The sequence below is a fragment of the Castanea sativa genome, chromosome 10 (assembly GCF_040712315.1).
Source record: "Castanea sativa cultivar Marrone di Chiusa Pesio chromosome 10, ASM4071231v1".
NCBI lineage: Eukaryota > Viridiplantae > Streptophyta > Magnoliopsida > Fagales > Fagaceae > Castanea > Castanea sativa.
This window is the reverse complement of record NC_134022.1, coordinates 36,418,459-36,440,140: the sequence shown is the minus strand read 5'-3', so window position 1 is coordinate 36,440,140 and position 21,682 is coordinate 36,418,459. Positions and strand designations below refer to the sequence as shown.

General features: G+C 32.6%; 1 protein-coding gene and 1 pseudogene across 1 annotated transcript; both read left to right on the top strand.

Moving 5' to 3' along the window:
* Positions 1-1,745: 1,745 nt before the first annotated feature.
* LOC142613836 (uncharacterized) lies at positions 1,746-11,340 on the top strand (annotated as a pseudogene).
* A 3,385-nt stretch (positions 11,341-14,725) lies between these two features.
* LOC142613101 (peptidyl-prolyl cis-trans isomerase FKBP53) lies at positions 14,726-20,571 on the top strand. The gene is made up of 11 exons (XM_075785297.1): positions 14,726-14,918; positions 15,036-15,109; positions 15,335-15,573; positions 15,694-15,839; positions 17,070-17,427; positions 17,703-17,891; positions 18,142-18,409; positions 19,667-19,754; positions 19,838-19,879; positions 19,980-20,028; positions 20,261-20,571. Exons 1-11 carry the CDS (start codon positions 14,906-14,908, stop codon positions 20,337-20,339), a joined length of 1,545 nt encoding a protein of 514 aa, XP_075641412.1. The 5' UTR covers positions 14,726-14,905; the 3' UTR covers positions 20,340-20,571.
* The last annotated feature ends 1,111 nt before the right edge of the window (positions 20,572-21,682 follow it).

Below are 21,682 nucleotides of genomic sequence, written 5' to 3'. Positions count from 1 at the left end.
TGTAATATGATATAATATTATAGATTGGAAAAAAGTTTATATTCCATTGCATTTATGCACTTGACAGGATATAATGTAAACAAGTATCCTGTTTTAGACATGTATTCGCATTATATCGTATCTAGTTAACAGATGCATTAGACAACTTATAATTTGATAGACAGTTTATAATTTCACTAGACAAATGCATTAGATAGCTTATAATTTTAGCAAAAAATTATCAGTTTCAGCAAAATAAGTGGATCGCAAACAAACCCTAAATCTCTCCAACTATGACTTATTTATTTATTTATAAAAAGCCCTTTACTGATAGTGTTTTTTTTTTTTTTTGAATAAATAGTAATACTTATTAGAACACACAAAAAAATAATAATAATAGTGTTTTAAACCGGGTTTATAATACATTATTTAATCAGAATACAACTATAAAAGGGCTTAACATTTGTAGTTGTAGACTGTAGTTATAAATAGCAGACACTATTTATCATTTGTAGTGTTTTCTTATAATTAAAATAAAAATCTTCTGATTTTTATACTTTGAGAAAAAATAGCAATGAATAATGAATATTTAAAAGGTTTCTAAAATATATTAAAACAATTAAGCTAATATTTTTTAATAATAAACCGTACAAAGCGCAGGTTACTGGCTAATAAATGAATAAAAAGAGAGAGACACAAATTATTTGATTTATGTCTCTAAGTAATTAACCGAGTTGCCTAACATAAGTTCTTGGTATTAATGTTATATATAGGTTACAACAATGGGTTCTTTCTCAAAAAAGTTATTTGTTACTGTTTACGTGAAGAAGTCATATCCATTAAAACCTTATAATCCGCAAATTTGAAATATAGCCAGACACTGTAGCTGTTCACCTTTTTATTTTATTTTAATATCTAGACATTGAAGCTTTACTTCATCTCTATATCTTGCTGTACTGACCCGACCTTTTGGTAAGCATACTACAATGCCTTGGGGTGGAAGACATTTTTTTGATGGTACATCTGACAATGGCTATGCCCAAAGGGTTTGGATTATTATTATTGGTCATTTGCTTCTTGGTTTTGTTTTTGGATCCGCCAATCAGGTAAATTAACCTGGATCTCTATCTCCATTCATCATCATACCAAAAAAAAAAAAAAAACTTTGTTTTGATGTCTAATTATTTAGATTTGCATGTTTAAGTGCGTTGTCCTTTTTTTTATGGTACTGTTAAAGGCTGTTTTTAATTAAGAACTAAAAGAAATCATTGATAAAATTTATAATTAAAAAACACTGTTTAACCCATGCGGATTTCTTCTTGTGTACGTTTGTAATCCATGCGAATGATTTTGTTTTGCTTTTGGAGTTTACTATGAATATAAGAGCAAAAAGCACCATTTTGCTATATTTTGACAGCACTTGAGAATTTCTTCTTTTTGGACATATCAAGATTGACTTACTTTTTTTTTTGCAAAGGCATTTCCTCTTTTTTTTTTTGAAAATATTTTTTTTAACGTAAGAAAAGCATATATTAAATCAAAATTACAAACATTTTTCATGTATAATCAATAAATAATTATTATATAGACGTGTGTGTTATTATTTGAATTTAATTATACATAGCTTGGCCCCTTTGAAATAATTTTTTGGCTCCACCACTGCACAGCTACGTATAATCTCTTTTGTTCTTGTCACATTTTTCTGTAATTTCTAAATAGAATAAAAATTCAAACTCAATAACAACCCGATTGTGAAAAGTTTAGGGATGAATTGTCTCTCCTTCTCAGAATCATCATATTTGAATTTAGCTTACAGTCATTTTATGCTTTACATTTTACTAAAACTCACCGCCCAAAACCATATTGATTTTTATCCATGGTCCCAAAGAAGTTCCCGGAGATAGCAAAGGGCAGTCTCAATGGGTCATTCCCAAGCGTGCAACTAAAAATTCAAGATAAACATGTAAGTCACTCAAGTAACTTTAGTTTTATATTTTTCTTATATGGTACCTCTGTTTCTACAATTAATGAGACATATACTTTTTTGCAGGTGGTTATGGATAATGGCATACTACAAGTCACCCTATCAAATCCAGGAGGAATGGTCACTGGGATACAATATCATGGCATTGATAATTTGCTGGAAGTTCATGACAGCGAAACTGAGAGAGGGTAAAACTGTTCAATTTCTCCCAGCTTAATTAAAAAAAACAAAAAACAAAACAAAAAATCCCAGCAACATCTCTCTTATTTGTTGAAGAACACGATTGTGATACTCAATTAATGGGCTACATAAATACTAAAATTAACATTTAGAAACAGTAATTGAGAATATGTAACAGTTACTTTTTTTATTTTTTTTAATGAAAGTAACGGTTATTAGTTAATTCCACTGGCCGCCTTAATGTTTTTTTTTTAATGATTTCATATGATGATAAATTAATCAAACCAGATTAAGGGTATACCGGTAGGAAACAAGAGAAAATTTGTGTTAGTATTTTAGCAATAAAAATTCACTATCCCACTTTTGTTTTCCATTTTATATTCCAACAAAAAAATAACTTCTCACATATTTTTTTATGTACAAGATAACCAATGTTTATATCGGAAAAAAATAAATAAATAAATAAATTAGACACACAAGAAAGTTGTGATATATAAAGTGGCATGAAAAACAAAAAGTGAGAAGATAAACTAGACACACGAGAAAGTTGTGAAATTTAAAATGGCGTGGAAAACAAAAGGTGAGAAGATTTATATTCCTATTTTAGCAAGTTGTATATTGAAAAAGGATGCATCAGCTGCTAATTAAGGATGCAATTTCCAATTACTGAAATTAATTTTCTCATTTCTTTTAATTAATCATGTAGATACTATGATATGGTATGGAACAACTACAGAAGTAAGGGAACCGAGGGTAACCTTGATAAGTATGTTTCCCAGCCCTCACTATTTATACATATTCGAACATTCTATTTCCTGAGCTAATGATTATTCTAACGTGAGTACTTGTTACTTGTTACTTGTTAGTACCTTTACTTGATCCTTACATATCTGCAACTTAAATTTTTAAATGGTATACATTCACAAAATATATAGAATTATTTGAAAAAAGAGAATGTTTGATGTGAAAGTTGTTGTGTGATCGATTGTGTTTGATGATTGAATGATGAGCGAAAATATTAAAGAGAGAGCACACACAAAAGTTTACATGGTTCGGCCTAATGGCTACGTCCACAATGAAGAAACTCTTAACAGCTACATATGATATTAAATACTTGTGTTACAATGAACCCAGTGTAAAATTTATATACTAGAAAATATATAACTAACCCTAAGCTAACTATAGACTAACTTAAGTTTAATATGCGTGTTCTACAAGTACATGAGCCTATAATTAGTTTGGGCCACTTAGTTCATAATATATCTAACATTTGAAATGCCTATTTTTAGGCCTGTCCACAGGTTGGTCTAGGTTGGGTTTGTGCCCAACCCGGAACCGACCCGATTACTTCGGGTCTGCCATTTTTGAACCCGCCGCCGACCGGTGAAAGGGGTCGATTCGGGTGGTTAGACCTCCTTGGAGACCGGTCGGTTCTCGGTTGGGTTTGAAAGTTGCAAAACTATACCAGAATCTTCTCAAATCCACCAGATCTGCACCAAATCGAGCCAGATATGCTTAGATCTAGTCGAATCTCCAAGAGATCAGGCCGAATCTTGACTAGATCTCACCAGATCTCGAAGAGATTTGGCTGGATCTTGACGAGATTTGGCCAAATCTTGACAAGATCTGGCCATTTCTCGACTAATTGGACTATAACCACTGACGAAACACTCCCATTGATCGAAAGCAACGACTTTTTCCAGCGTAATACAGTCGGGTCGGTTTTTTTTTTTTTCTGGTTTTCATGTTCAGACCTGTCAACCAATCGTCGGTCTCGGGTTTTGGGGGCGGGACCCGCAGCTGACCTGTCACCAGTGTTAGGTCGGGCGGATCTCGAATTGGATCGGCCAGGTTGGCTGAGTGGGTCGGTTGGCTGGTTGGTTTGGACACCCCTACCTATTTTACTTGTGATTCATGATGTATATCAAATTTCCCTTGCTTTGCAACATTCATTTCTTATCAATCGCTTAATTTCTTGTAAATTTGAAATGTTCCAACTTCCAATTTCCAATTATTAGCACTAGCTTTTGTTCTTTTTAACTTTTGTTGAATGATTACATGTCATTAAGGTAGAATCTAAACACTTGCTAAAAAAAAGTTAGTATCTAAACTTTTGCTCTATAGGTTGGAAGGGACAAAAATGGAGGTAGTTGTGAAAAATGAAGAACAAGTAGAGTTGTCCTTCACTAGAATGTGGGATCCCTCACTTAAGGGAAACTTTGTTCCATTGAACATAGACAAGAGGTACTTTTTCACATAAGCACATCTTGTTATATCAAGATTTCAATCAATTACAACAAATTTTTTAATTAGAACGACAAATGTTATGTGCAACTATATATTTATTTTCAGGTTTGTGATGCTTCGTGGTTCCTCGGGATTCTACTCCTATGCCATTTATGAACGCTTAGCAAATTGGCCTGCTTTCAGCATGGACACTACTAGGATTGCATTGAAGCTTAGGAAAGACAAGTAAATAAATTTGATCCGTCTTCTTTATTTTTGATAGATATAATAGAATTTCAATTTATAGCATTTATTTTATGATAATTGCTCTTAATCATCAAGCTAAGATATCAATCGGTTTTTGGTATAGGTAGAGTTTGAACCCCATATCTCTTATTCAGCAACAAAAAACTTAACCAATTGAATTAACTAAAACCCACATTTGTCTTCTTTATTAAGGTTTAAATTGCTTGTCTGGAAGAATATTTACATGTCCTTAATTCCCACCAAAAAAATCATTGGCCGTATATATTGAGATATTCAAAGGAATTGATTACACAACTTAACAGTAGAGGTTTTTTAAACTCACAGGTTTAATTATATGGCTATAGCAGACGACATACAAAGATTCATGCCCTTGCCTGAAGACCGGTTACCACCTAGAGGCCAAGCCCTGGCCTACCCAGAAGCAGTAAAACTTGTCAATCCTGTGGAGCCAAAGTTTAAAGGAGAGGTATATCTTCAACTCTCTACCTCTATGATATCAACAGCAATTCTTTATAACTGTTCAAAGGTTTACGAAAAAGATAAAAACACTTATATTGAAGGTCAAGTTTATTTTTATTTTTATTTGTCTCTTAGACATTAGGGGTCTTGATCACTAGTAGCATAAAATTTTATCTCTTAGCTTATAAAAAAAAGTCCACTAAAAAAAAACTTACAATTAAAAGGAAATGAAATAGAAACGCTCAAAATTTTATAATTTATTTTAATTTAAGTCTCACGTTTTTTATTTTGTCACTCAAAGCTTTAAACTTATGAAACCATTTCAATTTAGCCTTTGTCCATCTCCATTACTTTGGACATTAATTAATGAAGTATAAACAAAAGAAAATTCGTTAGTAGAATTTTACATTTCACCTGCAGGTCTAAAGGTTCAAATTTAATCCTATTTGATTAATGATGCGAAATTAAGCCAAGTTGATTAAATGACCCATTATATGTATAAATTCAATTCAAAGTTCATTAAACCATAACAATATATCACGATATAAATTATAAGTGAAAATATATAAACAATACAGCGATTTGTTGACAACTAATTAACAATATTAAAGGGAAAAAAACACACACGGAGAGTTTAGTGACCAACCTCGAGGCAAAATCCACTAATAAAATTGAAGTTGTAACAAATGAAATTAACCATAGCTACTAGCTGCTTCCTCTAGTAGTTACTTACATGGCCACATGTAACTCCAACCTGATTAGAAAATTCTATTATGGATTTCGAAAACACGGACTTCCCACTCACAACTTCAAGGACCATCTCAATGATTTCATAGCAGCTTGATTGTGTTCATGTATTGTGACTTTAGCTCGATCACCAAACAATAGTAACACCGATCTTCAGATACACTATTTTGTCTCTGATACGTTGGTAAATTGAAAGAGAATTGATATAGTCATCGTAGATACATGATGGAGGCTCTCACTTCTTGTTGTTTAGTCAACTCTTATGATCCATTTTATAATTTAACAAGTAGGGCTCGAATTCCAAGTCATGAGCCAACTTAATAAGCCATATCAAAATTTAGGATTCACGATTCTTAGTCAGTCAGGACCCTATCGATGGTTTGTCTAGGCATAGCTCGATCGATCGACTGTATGTGAGATTCTAGAAATTTCCCTTCTCTTGAGTTGATCTTAGGTCTTCATCTTGGACTTAAATTGTAACTCTATGACATACAAGACTCACAATTTATTCACGGTTTGATAACACTAAACAACTGTAGATCGAACATAGGTAACTAGCTTCACTTGTTTGGCATATAAGATTTCACTTTTATATATATATATATATATATATGTGTGTGTGTGTGTGTGTGTGTGTGTGTCACTTTCTCACTCTAAGTACACATTTTTAACTAAATAAAACTTTTCTGTCTACTCTCTTAATTCATTGTTTGTCAAATTGATTTATAAAACTAAGTCTTAGGTGAAATTCTGAGTGTGTCAATTTTCTGTAGTTTTCCAAAATAATGGATATGGACGGAAGTTTCAAGTTGAAACTATTTCATAAGTTTGAGACCTTAATTGACAAAGTTAAGACTTAACCTAAAACACGATATAAATTTTAAAACTTTTTATGTAATTCCGCTTTTAAGTAATGTTACTAAGAATATTTTCAATTGAAAATATACTTGAATTGGTGTTTCATAAGCATATTTGGCAATTTTAAAAGCATTTGCATCAATACATGTATAATAAAAAAAAAGTGTTAGATTTACACATTTAAGCTAATAAATCACCCACATTAGTCAAACTAAAGATGTGTAAACAATAGCCATGTAAATATACATGGTTAGAGCATCCACATTTGTATGTGGAAATTTTTTTCCATTTTGCACATCTAAAATCTACTTTTTCTATTTTACACACTTATTTTTACAAAAAACTCACATCAGTTTGTCTATTATACACATTTATTCAAATAAAATATTCATTTCTTTACATGGTGAACAGTGTAAAATATTCAAATAAAATATTATATACATTTCTTTACACGGTGAGGTGAGTCAGAGGTAGAGAGAGGAGAGAGAAAAAAAGAATAAAAAAATCATTTATACGGTGAATAGTAATCGTGCATATATACATAGTTACTGTTCATATACACAGTGATGGTGTATATTTGCACATTTTTACAAAGACTGATGTCGGTGTTTTTTGAATTAAAATGTGTAAAATTGGTACTTTTTTCTATTTTAAAAGACTATAGATGGGCTGATGTGGTTGCTCTTACAATAATTTTGTGTATTATTGTTTTAATTTTGTTTTCTCTCACCTCTTGTCTCATTCCTCTCTCTCTCTCTATGAAAATAATAACAAAAAAAATGAAAAATGATTATTTAAATAAAATAAAAGGTAGAATAAAAAATATGATACGGGTGTTTTTGTGTAACATAAAAAAGTAAATTTTATGCTAAAATGGAGGAAAAAAAATTGTACGAGCTAATGAGATTGCTCTAACAGGTTCGATTATTGTGCAGGTGGATGACAAGTACGAATACTCAAACGATGCCAAGGATATCCAAGTTCATGGGTGGGTAAGCGCAAACCCACCGGTGGGGTGTTGGCAAATCACACCCAGCTATGAGTTCCGATCTGCTGGACCCTCCAAACAATCCCTTACCTCCCATGCCGGTCCAACCAGCCTTACAGTTAGTAAAAAATAGTTTCAAAATCTTCATTGCATGTGAATCACATCACATGCACGTACACTGTGAACTATAAAAAAGAAAGTGTGTGATACTCTCTATTTTTATAATCTTTAACTTTCTCTAAATGGCATAAACAATCTCAGGTATTTCATAGCCCACACTACGCAGGAGAGGCTTTGGTAGTGGAATTTGGACCTAATGAGCCATGGAAGAAAGTTTACGGTCCCGTTTTTATTTATCTTAATTCTTTGACTAATGGCAAGGGCCCCAATTTGCTCTGGGAGGATGCTAAAAAACAGGTTTCACATCAAACACATGTTGAAATTTGTGGTTTTATTTGGTAAATTTTAGATTTTACAATATTTGATGGCGAACAATTAATAAAACAAACGATTTTTTTTTTCAGACGATCAATGAAGTTAAAGCCTGGCCCTATGATTTTCCAGCTTCAGTGGACTTTCCATCATCAAATCAACGGGGTAGTGTCACTGGTCGATTACTAGTCCTTGATAGGTACATTTCTATATTAATTTATATTGCATTTTTTCTCGTTGAGTTTACGAGTAATGCTACAGATACAAACTATTTTACAAACTATTGATGTGGCCAATTTTTCACTAGTTCTCATCTGGATCTATCACTAACATCATTTTTTTATTTACCAATAACCATTTACCGTATCAACAATTTGTAAAAAATTTTGTATCTCTAGCATTTTTCTTGGATTTATTATTGTAATTTGTTCTCTGTTCCCGAAAATTAGCAATTTATGATAAATTCAAAATTTTTAAATATGTTTAGCCCATAATGGATATTTGGCTCTTCAATCCTAAGTGTGGGTTTTTTTTTTTTTTTTTTTAAAAGATTAAATTACAAAATGTTTGATTAACGAGTACCCTTAAAGTATTTATTAATGAATCATTTTTAAAAAATTTTGAGGGTAAAATAGATATTTTGAGCTACACTGATTTTTTTTTTAGTGAAAGATACAACGCATTTAGGAAAGTTAACTTTCCTATTTAAGTTTAACAACAATTTTAACTATAGACAACTTACCTACTACCAATTGAGATTTTAATTTTAATGGCGACTTGAAGTAAACCTTATAGTATAATTAGTAGGACAAAATGCAATTAACTCATGTTAAATATTTAACTGAAGTTTAAACTTTGAACTTTGTGTAGGTATATTAATAAGAATGCTATACCTGGAAGTGGTTCTTATGTTGGATTGGCACTCCCAGGGAAAGTTGGATCTTGGCAAAGAGAATGCAAGGTAATATTAATTTTTTTATTCTATGCTAATTAAAGGTACATATAATGTGGCCATTATGACTCGTTGGCTCTTCTTTCTTGTTAAAGTTAAACATTAGTACAAGAAAATTTTCTTCATAATTTTGGACAATTTGGTACCTTATCTTCATAGCTAGGTAGCAAACTTGATTCCTTGAACATGTTGTTTCTGATCAGGGTTACCAATTCTGGACCGTAGCTAATAAGGATGGCTATTTCAGTATTAATAATGTACGTGCTGGTGAATATAATTTGTATGCATGGGTCCCTGGTGTCATCGGTGATTACAGAAATGCTGATGTCATTACCATAACTTCAGGTCTTGTTTTCAATTTGTTATGATGCTTTTTTATATTCATATCCTAATGTGCTATTAACTTATTATGCTATAGTGATTTGAAATTGAATATCATGTGAAGCAGGTCGTAGCACTGATGTCGGTAATCTTGTATATGAGCCTCCAAGAGATGCCCCAACATTGTGGGAAATAGGCATCCCAGATCGCATTGCTGCAGAATTCTATGTTCCCGATCCTAACCCTTTGTATATTAATAGACTTTATGTCAATCAACCTGATTCCAGGTTAGTCCCTTTAATTGTGATTTTTCGTAATCTGTATATAAAATTAGTATGGTTCATGCGAGAGGAATCAGTTAAAATTAGGACCTAAATGCAGGAAAAATTTGGTCAAAATAAAACTCTCTTAATTTCCCTTATTTAGCTTGGTGTGAGATAGAGTTGTTTTTTTTTTTAAAAAAAAAATTTAATGAAAAACAATTCAATCTCTTGGCAAGTTAAATTTGGGAAGTCAAAATATAATTTTCCAATTCATTTAAAAATCTCTACAAAATATAGGAAAATGATAGTTTTTAAGAATAACCAACTTGAAAAAAACAGACGATAGCTTCCCATGAATGAATAACCAACTTGAAATGATTCTATTTTATATATGTTAGATATATATTAGAGATATTAGCCTATTAACATAGGCCCAAGCCCATCTTACTTTGTCTGTAAGGCAAGTCTCTTACTTGTAATAAAAGTTTAAGGTTTAGTATCTTATATATACTCATCTTATGTTCATGGTAATACAGAATTTGTACTATACTCTGATATATTAAATATGTAGCACTTAAGGGTTAAGGTGAATCACGCAACTCTCTTTTTTTGTGTTCTTTATTTTATACTTCCGCTTCTAAATCTATTATAGCATAGAATATTCAAAATGATATATCAAAGCAAATATTTAATTAGTATGGTATCCGAGCTAATATTTAACAATTTCCTATATATATGTTATTCTTATATAATCTAGCTATATAAGTTATCATGTTTAATTACATATTACATAATTTTAGTGAGAATATGATTACACATTTTTAATTGGCAGGTTTAGACAGTACGGCCTATGGGAAAGATATGCAGAACTCTATCCTCATGAAGACTTAGTTTACACCGTAGGTGTGAGTGATTACACTAAAGATTGGTTCTATGCTCAGGTTACCAGGTGCAATTTTTTTCTTTTTGGCTTGATCAAACTTTTCTTCACATCTTTTATTTAGCTACGATACTGTTTGAGTTCATTTTAGATCATTTTTTAAGTAATTTTTTAGCCCCAAAAAAAAAAATTCTTCAAATGGATGTGAATTTCTAAGTACAATTATCCTCTATAATGCTAAAGTTCGGATTATTAGAGTGTAGCTATCAACTAGTTCAATTTTACAAGCTAGCTTTCTTGCATTACAGGAAAATAGCCAATAAGGTGTATAAAGGAACTACATGGCAAATCAAATTTAATCTTCACAATGTGAATCGTATTGCTACTTATAAGTTGCGAGTGGCACTGGCATCTGCCACTGTTGCTGAATTGCAGGTATAAAAACTTCATTTTCTGATTATTAGCTTAATGCTAATGCCATGGAGAGAGAGACCATTACTTGTTAATAGCATCGATTTTGAATGCATATTGACACTATTAATTCTAAATGAATTGCATTTGAAGGTTCGGGTTAACGATCCAAACACAAAAAAACCTCTGTTTTCAAGTGGACTAATAGGGGACGACAACGCAATTGCTAGACATGGAATTCATGGGCTCCATTGGCTTTACACTGTGGACATCCCAGGTGGTCTTCTTGTTGAAGGGGATAATACTGTTTTTTTAACACAACCAAGAAGCGTCACCGCTTTCCAAGGGATTATGTATGATTATATCCGTTTAGAAGGTCCTCCAGGGATATAAAAATTGAGTTCTTTAATAAGATTATACAAATTTATTAATATTTATCTGTAGAGTTGGGTTTAAGATACCTCTATTGTAATTTTGAATAATGTTACACCACTTAATATTTACCTACAGATCGATGGGGAATGTTTTTAGTTTATAATTTTAAATTTGTTGATGAAGAAATTCAGTCTCCTTTAAGTATGAATGTATGATGAGGTTGTTGTGAAACTACATTTAAACAAAGCTTCAAATTAACCTTGTTTTTGTGTCTCGTTTCGAAAACATCAAGTAAAACAAATGGGAAGAAAAATTCAATCAAGATAAGGTAGAAGGGAACTGCTGATAATGATAATTTTGTATAATATGCAACCCAAGTATTTTGGCAATTTATTAGTGTACAATAAATAAATTAACTAATTGTAATTATACAAACAAAGTAGAGAATTAAGGAACAATGTTGAATTTAGGGCCACTGATGTGTAGACTTAATAAAATTGAACCCAAATTTAATGGAAATTTTATATATCAGGATACAAATAGAGATTTTGGAACTCGTAAAAAAAAGTCAACTCATATCACCTGCTAAAACAACAGGTTTTTTGTTTTTGACTTTTTGACTTTGTGTAAATATGTTTCACACTTTCAAAGTCACAGTTCACTCAACTCCCACCAAATTCACCAAATCATTTCTAAACAAGAACAAGAAAGAGAGTATAGTGTTTCTAATTGAATTGTTTATTAGCTTTCACTGAAATCCACCAGATAACTATTCACCACCGAATTGCTTCAATGAAACCACTAGTGAACTCTTACCATCATTGCTCGTGAAAGTATAGTACAATAGTTATCGACGAGAGAGAGAAGGAGAATATAAAATGCTTTTAATGACATAGAAGAGCTACAGTGCTCCTCTATTGTTCGAGAATAGTCTCTATCTTTTTTTAAGTGGCTTCTTTAGAATGGTGAATAAAAAAAAATTAGCTACAATATTGACCATTTTAGATGTGAAAAGGTTTTTCATTTATTTAAATTTTAGCAATGGTAATGACAATTTTAGAGAAAACTCTATTTTGAAGAACCCAATGTGAAAGCTCTAAGTTCCTTGATGTTAGAATATGGTTAAGCAAATAGGATAAGGTGCATTTTTTTGAAATTAACGAGAAAATGCTGTAGAGAATTGTGTAGGGAGAGAGGAAGCTAGAAAAAGAGAGAAGAGTTTCTAAAACAGAAAAAAAAAAAAAAAAAAAAAAAAAAAAAAGTAACACAAGATAATTATGTGGTTTGACCAAGGGAACAATGCAAATTGGGATGACAATGACAACAAAATGCTCGATGGTTGTAAAGACCTAAGAAATGGTTGCATAAGTGACCAAGGAGAGGCTTTTACAACCAGAAGATGGCTACATTGATGGCTTAAGGGCAAATAATCACGTTTGTTTTTTTTTTTTTTTTTTAAAGGAATGATCACGTTTGTTGTAGCACGTGTGAGTGAATTGGCAAATTTCACATATATCATAACCCATAATAAGAGATGAGTCAGTTTGAGTGACTTAGGAGCCTTAAATGTGATTGACTCCAAAATCGAAATCCAGGTGAAAAACAAAGCAAGATAGGCCTTGTTAGAAAAAGTCAGATCTAGTCCACAGTCAAAGTCAAAGTGATATAGCCAACTTAGTCTAGTTAATAGTTTGGTCAATGGTTTGGGTTCGATTAGGCTGCTCGGTATAAGGTTTGAATTTGATCAATGAGGTCTTGTTGTGTAACACAAATTTTGAGACTTCTTTCATTTAGACTTTCACCTCATATATAATTAGTGTCATATATCACTTTTCTTTGAAAGGGAAATATGTACTATTTATTTAACTTCGTCCCAAGCAAATGATTTGATGAGTTTATTCATTTAACCATCCACCTAAGCAATATTTATAATAAAGTATCTAACTTTTACTATTTCCTTAGTATTTAATTTTTAATAAAACTTTTGGGCAACCTTCCACCTAGGGTTTGTGTTACGGTGAAAAATAATAAGGGTTAAGTGTCTCAACTAATTGTTTGCGTCTAAGGCTGCGTTTGTTTGGGTGGAAAATATTTTCCGAGTGTAAAATAATTTCAGGTGAAAATATTTTCGGGAAAGGAAAATAATTTCTAGTGTTTGGTAGTATTTAAAAAAATACTTTGAAAAATATTTTTTAGTGTTTGGTTGTGTTCTTGAAAATACTATAGAAAACACATTTTCTACTTGTTACTCACATTTTCTCGCATATTCTCAGCTTCCAAACAAATATATAATATCATTTCCCAATACATAAACACAAAAGAAACAAAACCCAAAAAAAAAATCATCAAATCCGGTCAGAGAAGAACAAAGAAAGAGAGAGAGGCGACTGGGTTCGACGTTGAGGTGAGATCACGCGGCGGAGGCAAAGGTGCAAATCAAATCGGCGATGGTGAAGGCGCGATCTCGCCAGTGGTGGGATGCGATCTCGATGTTGCTACAGGCGGCGCAATCTCGCCAGTGCTGGGGTGCAACGAGACCGGTGCGATTTGGAGTTGGGGCCAGTGATAGGGTGCGACTCGTTGGTGCTTGGTACGATCTCTTCTTGCTGTTTCTCTCTCTCTCTTCTATTTTCCTGGAGTGAAATTCATTTGAAGGTAAAATAAAACCTAAAATGGTTTTACGCCCGAAATGCCTTATTTTACAGTCAACGCGGAATACCAATTCCGTTTGACCCAATTTTCAGTATCTACCAAACACACATGCAAGTGTAAAAGCATTTCCGGAAATCCTTTGAAGCCCAAAAAAATGCAGCCTAAAACACACTCAAAATTTTAAGAGGGTGCCATATTTTATGGATAAAGTCAAAGAGGAGTTTTGTGTACTTTTTACTTCATATTTTGTTATCAAATAAGTCTTATTGGAAAAAAAAAAAAAAAGCAAAAGGAAAATTACACTTTACCACCATAAACTATAACTTTTGTTACACTTTGGGTGGTAAAGTATAATTTCTTCTTTGTTTTTAGGGGATTGAGAAGAGGAACAATTGCGTCTTTTCACGTAATATCATGTTTTTCCATCCAAGTTAACGGCAAACTTAATGTTAAGGTTTAAAGTGTAACAATAGTTATAATTTAAGATGCAAAATATGTATTCGAAAAGTTTAAAATGCAAAGTGTAATCTAGAGTATAGTCTAGGACGGTAAAGTGAAATTCTAATAATAATAATAATAATAATAATAAAAGTTAAGGAAATCATGCCTAAAGGGCCTGGATCAAACCATGAGCAAAAGCCCAAAAAGAAGAAAATTAAGGCCCATTTCCGCTAGCACAGAGTCTGAGCTGCCATTGCCATATGTGAAAGTACTAGAAAATAGAAATACCCAAAAAAAAAAAAACCTTCTTGGTAGCACGTGTCTCGCTTACAAACACGGTCACATGCATTGTGCGTGATACCACCGGTAAGAAGTAGAAACCCTAGCTCGCGGCTTGTTGGGGTTTAACTCTTTTAAAAGCCATAGCTAGGGTTTAAGAGAAAATCTTCGAGACACTCTCTCTCTACCATTTTCTTTCATCTCTGAAAATATGGGTTTCTGGGGTAAGCCTTTTTCATCAATTTCCCTAACTCTGTTAACTAATAATTTCTAAGTATTCTTTGATTGTATATATCTTTTTATGTATTTGTGTGTGTGTGTTTTCTGGTTTTGATTCTCAGGAATTGAAGTAAAACCTGGTAAACCATACCCTTATCACTCAGACAATGTTGAAGGAAAGCTTCACGTTACTCAGGTTCTGTTTAACTTTGCTCTTTAAAAGTTTTATACTTTTTACAAATTGGGTGTTTTCCATTTGAACTTTGTGCCTATAATTATTTGGTATAATTGAGATTGACCCATCAAAATATTTGGGGATTTTAGAAATTTGCATATTGAACTGGGTGTTTGAGATTTTATATTAAGAGTTTGTAAGTCAATTTTTGCTTGCTAATGTATGTTGTGTTGTGTGCAAATTCAGGCAACATTAGGCCTTGGCTCATCATCAGCTGAAAGGTGTATACTTCAGTGTCATGTAGGACACAAGAGCCCAATTTTCTTGTGTTCTTTGTTACCGGATAAGAACGAGACGTGCCCATTGAGTCTTGAGTTTCAGAGTGATGATTTAGTAGCCTTCTCAGTTATTGGCCCTCGAAGCATTCATCTCTCTGGTTATTTTGTGGCCAATGAAGGAGACGGTGCTCTTGATGACTATGATTCGTATCCTTTTGATTGATTTCTTGAAATTGATTAAATGAAATTTCTATTAGTTTGCTGTTTTTATTGCAATTTTCTGTTTTGCTTTGCCATGGTTTATATTCCCCTTACTACTATGTGAAGTGATTCTTATGGGGAGGATATTGCTGACACAAACTCAGACGAATCATCTGAGTTTGATTCTGAAGACGGATATGAGGATGAGGATGATTTCATTGATGATAGTGATCTTGACATGTACAACCCTTCACATGTTCCAAATAGTGGAGGTAGGTTGACATTTTGGAAGACTGATAACTTCTAAACTTTTTTCTTCTTCTTCTTGCTACTTATCTGGTCTACTTCCTGTGTAGTGTAGTCTATGTGCTATTTAATATTTTATGTTTCAAATAAATTAGCATATTCTTGGGATCCAGATGTGACTAACTTAAAAGAATTGGATTTCACATAAAAGGAAGCATCAAATTGAATGGAAGTTTTTTGAGAAAAAACTAGTCATTGATTTTTCAGTTCTTTAACATTGGAGGAGACTTTTCTAGAATTATGCCTTGTGCACCAAAATAATTATATAGGATTATCTGAAACTTTGGATATTGGTTAAGGTTGTGGTATCTCTGAGGATCAAATCATATCTAATAAAAAAATTAAAAGAGGTCAGGTGTGTGTGTGTGTGTGTGTGTGTGTGTGTGTGAGAGAGAGAGAGAGAGAGACGGCTGGCTACTTGCTAATAGATTTGATAATTGCATAAAATTCAGACTCAAGCTGGGTCAAAATTCTCCCCAAATGCTGCTACAATTTGGCTCTGGTTAACCCCACCGACTCAAATCAACACAACTAATCTAATTTGGATTGGTTTGGCTTGCTTCTGCATCAAAGTATGGCAGACCTGATTATGTGGGCAGTGTCCAGGTTGAAATGACAGGTCATGAGGTTATGTATGCATAGAACGTAATTGGTTCTAATTTCTAAGTTGGTAAGCTGAACTTGAGAACACAAGGTTTTAAGAGTACCTCAATGACTGTTAGGCTTGGATGGCCTTGTTGGTAGTAGCTTTATTTTTATTCCTTTGTTGTTATAATTATTAATAGTAGTAGTGCTAGTAGTAAGAGTTGTGTGGAAACTAAATTAACATATTATGGAAATGGTAGATGATAATATCAGGGCTTCTGATGTCAGATGTCAGCGTATATGTTAGCATGCATGTGTGTTATATTTTTTTGGAATTATCAATTATACATGGTAGGTTTCGTTTTTATAACCTGACCCAACTTGCATCTTTATCAAATGTCATGTACTCTAAGCTTATGTTCTAATATATTTCACTGCATTAGCATAGTGGGGTTGAACTGCTTTTGTGATTATGTACTTTTGCCACATTGGTTTGTTGGTGACTCTTCAGTGTACAATACTTACAATCAAATAGTTATTAGTAAGTTATATATTGTACTGGATATTTGCTATCTTTGACTTCTTTTTTTTGTTTTTCCTTTTTATTGCAGTTGTAATAGAGGAAATAGTGGACGATGAGAAGGCTACAAATGGCAATGGCCAGCAAAAACGAAAAAAGAAGAATCGATCAAGTGACTCTGAGGACCATAGAGAATCTCAACAACAAATTGTTGTCAAGAGTCATAGTTCCCCTGTTTTGGAAAGTGAAGATGAAGATGGTTTTCCAGTTTCTACTGAGCATAAAAGCAACTTGAGTATTCAGGAGCCTGAAGCAGAAGCAGAAGCAGAACAGATAGAAAAGAAAGCATCTGAGAAAACCAAGAAGAAGAAGAAAACAAAAGATGGTGATCAAGCTACTGGCTTAAAAAGAAAGGTTGAAAGCGTAGACCAAGATGATCATCCAGAAAGGTGTGATAAATTCATCTATTTTCTGTTACCATTGATACTTGCTTCTAATTGCTTTTTCTTTTTTTCAGTTTTTTCTAATTTTGGTCAGAACTTATGTTATTTTTTCTGTACTGATGCACTTGGTATATGGTAATGTAGCTTCAAAAACTTTTTATCTCTCTTGATATTCATTCTGTGAGCTACTTATCAAAAAAAAAAAATGTATCCAGCTGGGAAGCCTTCGAAATAGTTAATTTAGTGTCTATATGCTAAGCCATTCCTAAAAAAAATTTCAGGCAAAAGAAGAAAAACAAGAAGAAGCGAAAAGAACAGGCTAAAGAGGGAGAGGCTCTTGAATCTGGTAACAACACTGAAATCAATGTTCCTATTGAGGATGAAAAGCAGCCTGAATTAAAGAGGAGCTCCAATCTGAACCAAGTTTCACCTGTTGAGAATGATCATGATCATAAGCTATCTAACAAGAAGTGAGAACAAATTTCTCATTTTTTAATTGATGTATTTGCCTGTAAGGACAGTTGAGTATATATCCTGTATGCTCAAACTGTGCCCTTGAACTTTTCTTGTACATCGTGTTAAATATATGCATTTACTCTGTACTTTATCACCAAAAAGAACAAAAGAACAAAAAAGAAGAGAGATTTCTAATTGCTTATACTGTTGAAGTTCATATAGTTACATGTTATTTACATGAGTTTTTTCTGTACGTGTGCACAGGGACCTTGGTGTTGATTTGGACAATGTTACTGGGAAAAATTCCTCAGAGGAGAAAAAAAAGAAGAAAAAGAAGAAGAAGTCGACAACTCAGGAGGGTGAAGGGAAAGCTACTGTGGATCAAACTGTTTCAGCTGTGGGAAATAAGGAGGAAGAGGAAAAACAAAGCGAAGTCAAGTCATCTCAAGTGAGAACCTTTGCAAATGGGATGGTTATTGAGGAGCTACAAATGGGCAAACCAGATGGCAAAAGAGCTTCTCCTGGAAAACAGGTTAGTCTTTGTTAAATACTGGTGGTCAAGTGCCACATTTAAGCCTTGGCCCTTAACTTAAAAGATATTATGTTTCAACAGGAGTCATTTATTTTTCCTTTTGGTTTACTGACTTTTGAATGTTCCTCATATTTAACAAAGTAAGAGCATTTGCATCAGGTGTATTAAAAATGTAAAATAGCATAAGGTCCAAAATTTGTCTAATAAACCCCCAAAAAACATCCGCAGCAGTTTATGTATCCATTGTGCAAAATGGGATTTTGCTACGTTGCTTGTGCAAATATACAATTTATTATAGCTTATGCAAAACAATTTTGTATTGTTTCTTTGCGTTTCTAAAGGGTGAAGGAAAAGAGTAAATGGTGATTCTTCTGTGTGAAGAGAGAAAGACGATTTTAAAAAATCATGAAAATTGATATTTAATAAATAGTGTATAGAATAAATACTCAAATGTGGGTGCTTTGAAAAATGCTTAGGTAAAATAAAAAAAAGTAGGTTCATATGCTAAAATAGATAAGAATTTTTGCACAAGCTGATGCGAATACTCTAAGAGCCTTTATAGTAAGCTGTTAGATGGAGTTCCCATGGCCTATAATTGCTAAGAAACTTTAGTGGGATGATATAAGGAGTTAACATTCACAGCATTAATCACTCTAGTCAGTGTTATGCTCATCCGGTGCATGGCTTCAATGGGGCTTCAGCTTTTCTATTGTTTGGTCCTAGTCAGTAACTCACAACACTATAAAATCATATAAATTTTGTGGTGTGGGCCCGTTGCATCTGGATTTTTATCTCTGGCTGCTGCGTTATCCAATGCATTATGACCATGAGTCTATATATAGATCTTTTTTTCCTTTCTTTTTTTTATAAGCAACAAAACTTTATTAATGAAAGAAGAGGCCCAAGTATGCATGGAGTATACTATGGATATTGGTTAAAACACAATCAAGCTCTCTAGTCACGAATATGTATGAATAAAAGACATTCATAGAATAATAATCTAGATTTATTTGCAAGTTCTTGTAAACAAAGTAATATAAGCAACAAAAATTTATTAATGAAAGAAGAGGCCCAAGTATGCATGGAGTATACTATGGAAATTGGTTAAAACACAATCAAGCTCTCAAGTCACGAATATTTATGAATAAAAGACATTCATAGAATAATAATCTAGATTTATTTTGCAAGTTCTTGTAAACAAAGTAATATCCAATGAATTTTTCTCCTTTCAATTAACTGTAATTGTTTTATTTTCAGGTCAGTGTCCACTACATTGGCAAACTTAAAAGCAACGGCAAAATTTTTGACTCAAATGTGGGAAGGGCACCCTTTAAATTCCGTCTAGGTACTATAAAAATTTGGTATGACGAATGTCTGGAACTCAGGTTTGTTTTGTGTGCTAACATTTTTTTTCTTTTGGTCTTGCAGGTATAGGACATGTTATTAAGGGATGGGATGTTGGTGTTAATGGTAATTTTCTGAAGGACTAAATCTTGATTCTACTTGTCTGTACGTTTAATATCCTCTGCAAAGCAGCTTTTACATATTATTATGTATACTAAATCCTCAGGCATGCGTATTGGGGACAAAAGAAGACTCACAATTCCACCATCAATGGGGTACGCAACCGATCAAATAGTTTTGCTTTGCATTTGATTTTTTTTTTTTTAAACGTTATGCTTTGCATTTTATTGTCTTGTTTCTTGTATGGTTCCACCGTTGGTAGGATGATAAGTGTTGATGCACTCTTTCTAGCTCCTGTTTATTTTTGGTACTAACAAGCAAGGGCCTCCCCCTACAAAGCTTTGGATGTCCCAATCAGGCATATTTATATAAATTATTTTTATGCAGCTATGGAGCTAAAAGTGCTGGGAAGATACCACCAAATTCATGGCTCATGTTTGATGTAGAGTTGGTTGATGTTCGTTGATGATTTTGATTTTGTGTTTTCCTCGTAAGTTTTTTGAGGTTACTTTTGTGTTTTCCTTCCAAGTTTTTTGAGGTTCTTGCTTTCTGAAAAAATTAGAGGTTTTTTATCATGAGGATGTAAGATTACAAAAAATGGAACCATTGTTTCAATCTGGGAACTGGTTGAGCAAAAATTTTGTTTAAATTATTACTTTACTCATAAAATGAGTTATAAAAATTATTATTTTGTGCAATATTCTCCAATTATACAATGTGCAATCAAAGTGCTCGTTGATATGGGCTCACTTGGATTACGTGCAATATCCTCGTTGAAATTTTACATATAATGTTACTTGGTTTATATTTGTGAATCAATTTTTTTTTAATGTTTTTTGAGGGAAAACTTGTGAATCAATTGAAGACTAAGAAAATACTACTGTATGTTTGAAGTTATGGGAACATGAAACATTGTATTGGGAATGTGAATTTTGAAAGTATGTTTTAGGGGACATAAAAAACGGATGAAGTGGTATTTAAACTTAGGATACTCCTGTATGTTTGAAGTTATGGGAACATGAAACATTGTATTGGGAATGTGAATTTTGAAAATATGATATAGGGGACATAAAAAATGGATGAAGTGGGATTTAAACTTAGGTTTTCCTGTTATTGCTAAAAATATAATTTAAAGAGTAATGATATGTACTTGAATTCACATTCCTAAGTATATATATATAGAATAGACAAGTTAATACATCAGGAATAGAGTTTGGTATATCAAAAAATATATAAATATAAGGAAAAGGACACTTAAATTAAATCTTAAATGCAGTAGTTTTTCAAGCATATTCAGTTACTTGCAACAAAAAATTTTAGTAGGTTATGTTACAAAATTCCACGTCTGGCTAACTTGTTCTATTATTGCTACCTAAGAGCAATTGCATCAGTGGGTGTAAAATACAAAAAGTGCAAAAATTTACACAATTTCGCATGAAATTGACACACATCAGAGCTTGTAAAAGTTTGTAAATATACAAACTTGCTACAATAACCGTGCATATAGTAGCTATGTATTTCATTTTTTTATTACTTTTTTCTCTCACTTCTCAAGTTACATTCTCTCTCTTCTCCACCTAACTCTCTTCCATTTCTATCTCCTCCATACAAATCATCAAATCCAAACAAATCCTAGATCTAGATCTTAACTCATCAAACCCATGTAGTTTTCTTAAATCTAAATCTCAAACTCCTCAAACCCATTTACAAAACCATATCATCAAACCCATATACAAATCTATGTGAATCATCAAAGAAGAAGAAGAAGAAGCAGCGGCTATAGCAGTAGAAAAAAAAAAAAAAACACAC

Coding starts and splice junctions, on each gene's coding strand:
- LOC142613101 (XM_075785297.1), top strand. Junction 15,110..15,334: donor GAAAGCTTCACGTTACTCAG/GTTCTGTTTAAC, acceptor GTGCAAATTCAG/GCAACATTAGGCCTTGGCTC. Junction 15,574..15,693: donor GCTCTTGATGACTATGATTC/GTATCCTTTTGA, acceptor TACTATGTGAAG/TGATTCTTATGGGGAGGATA.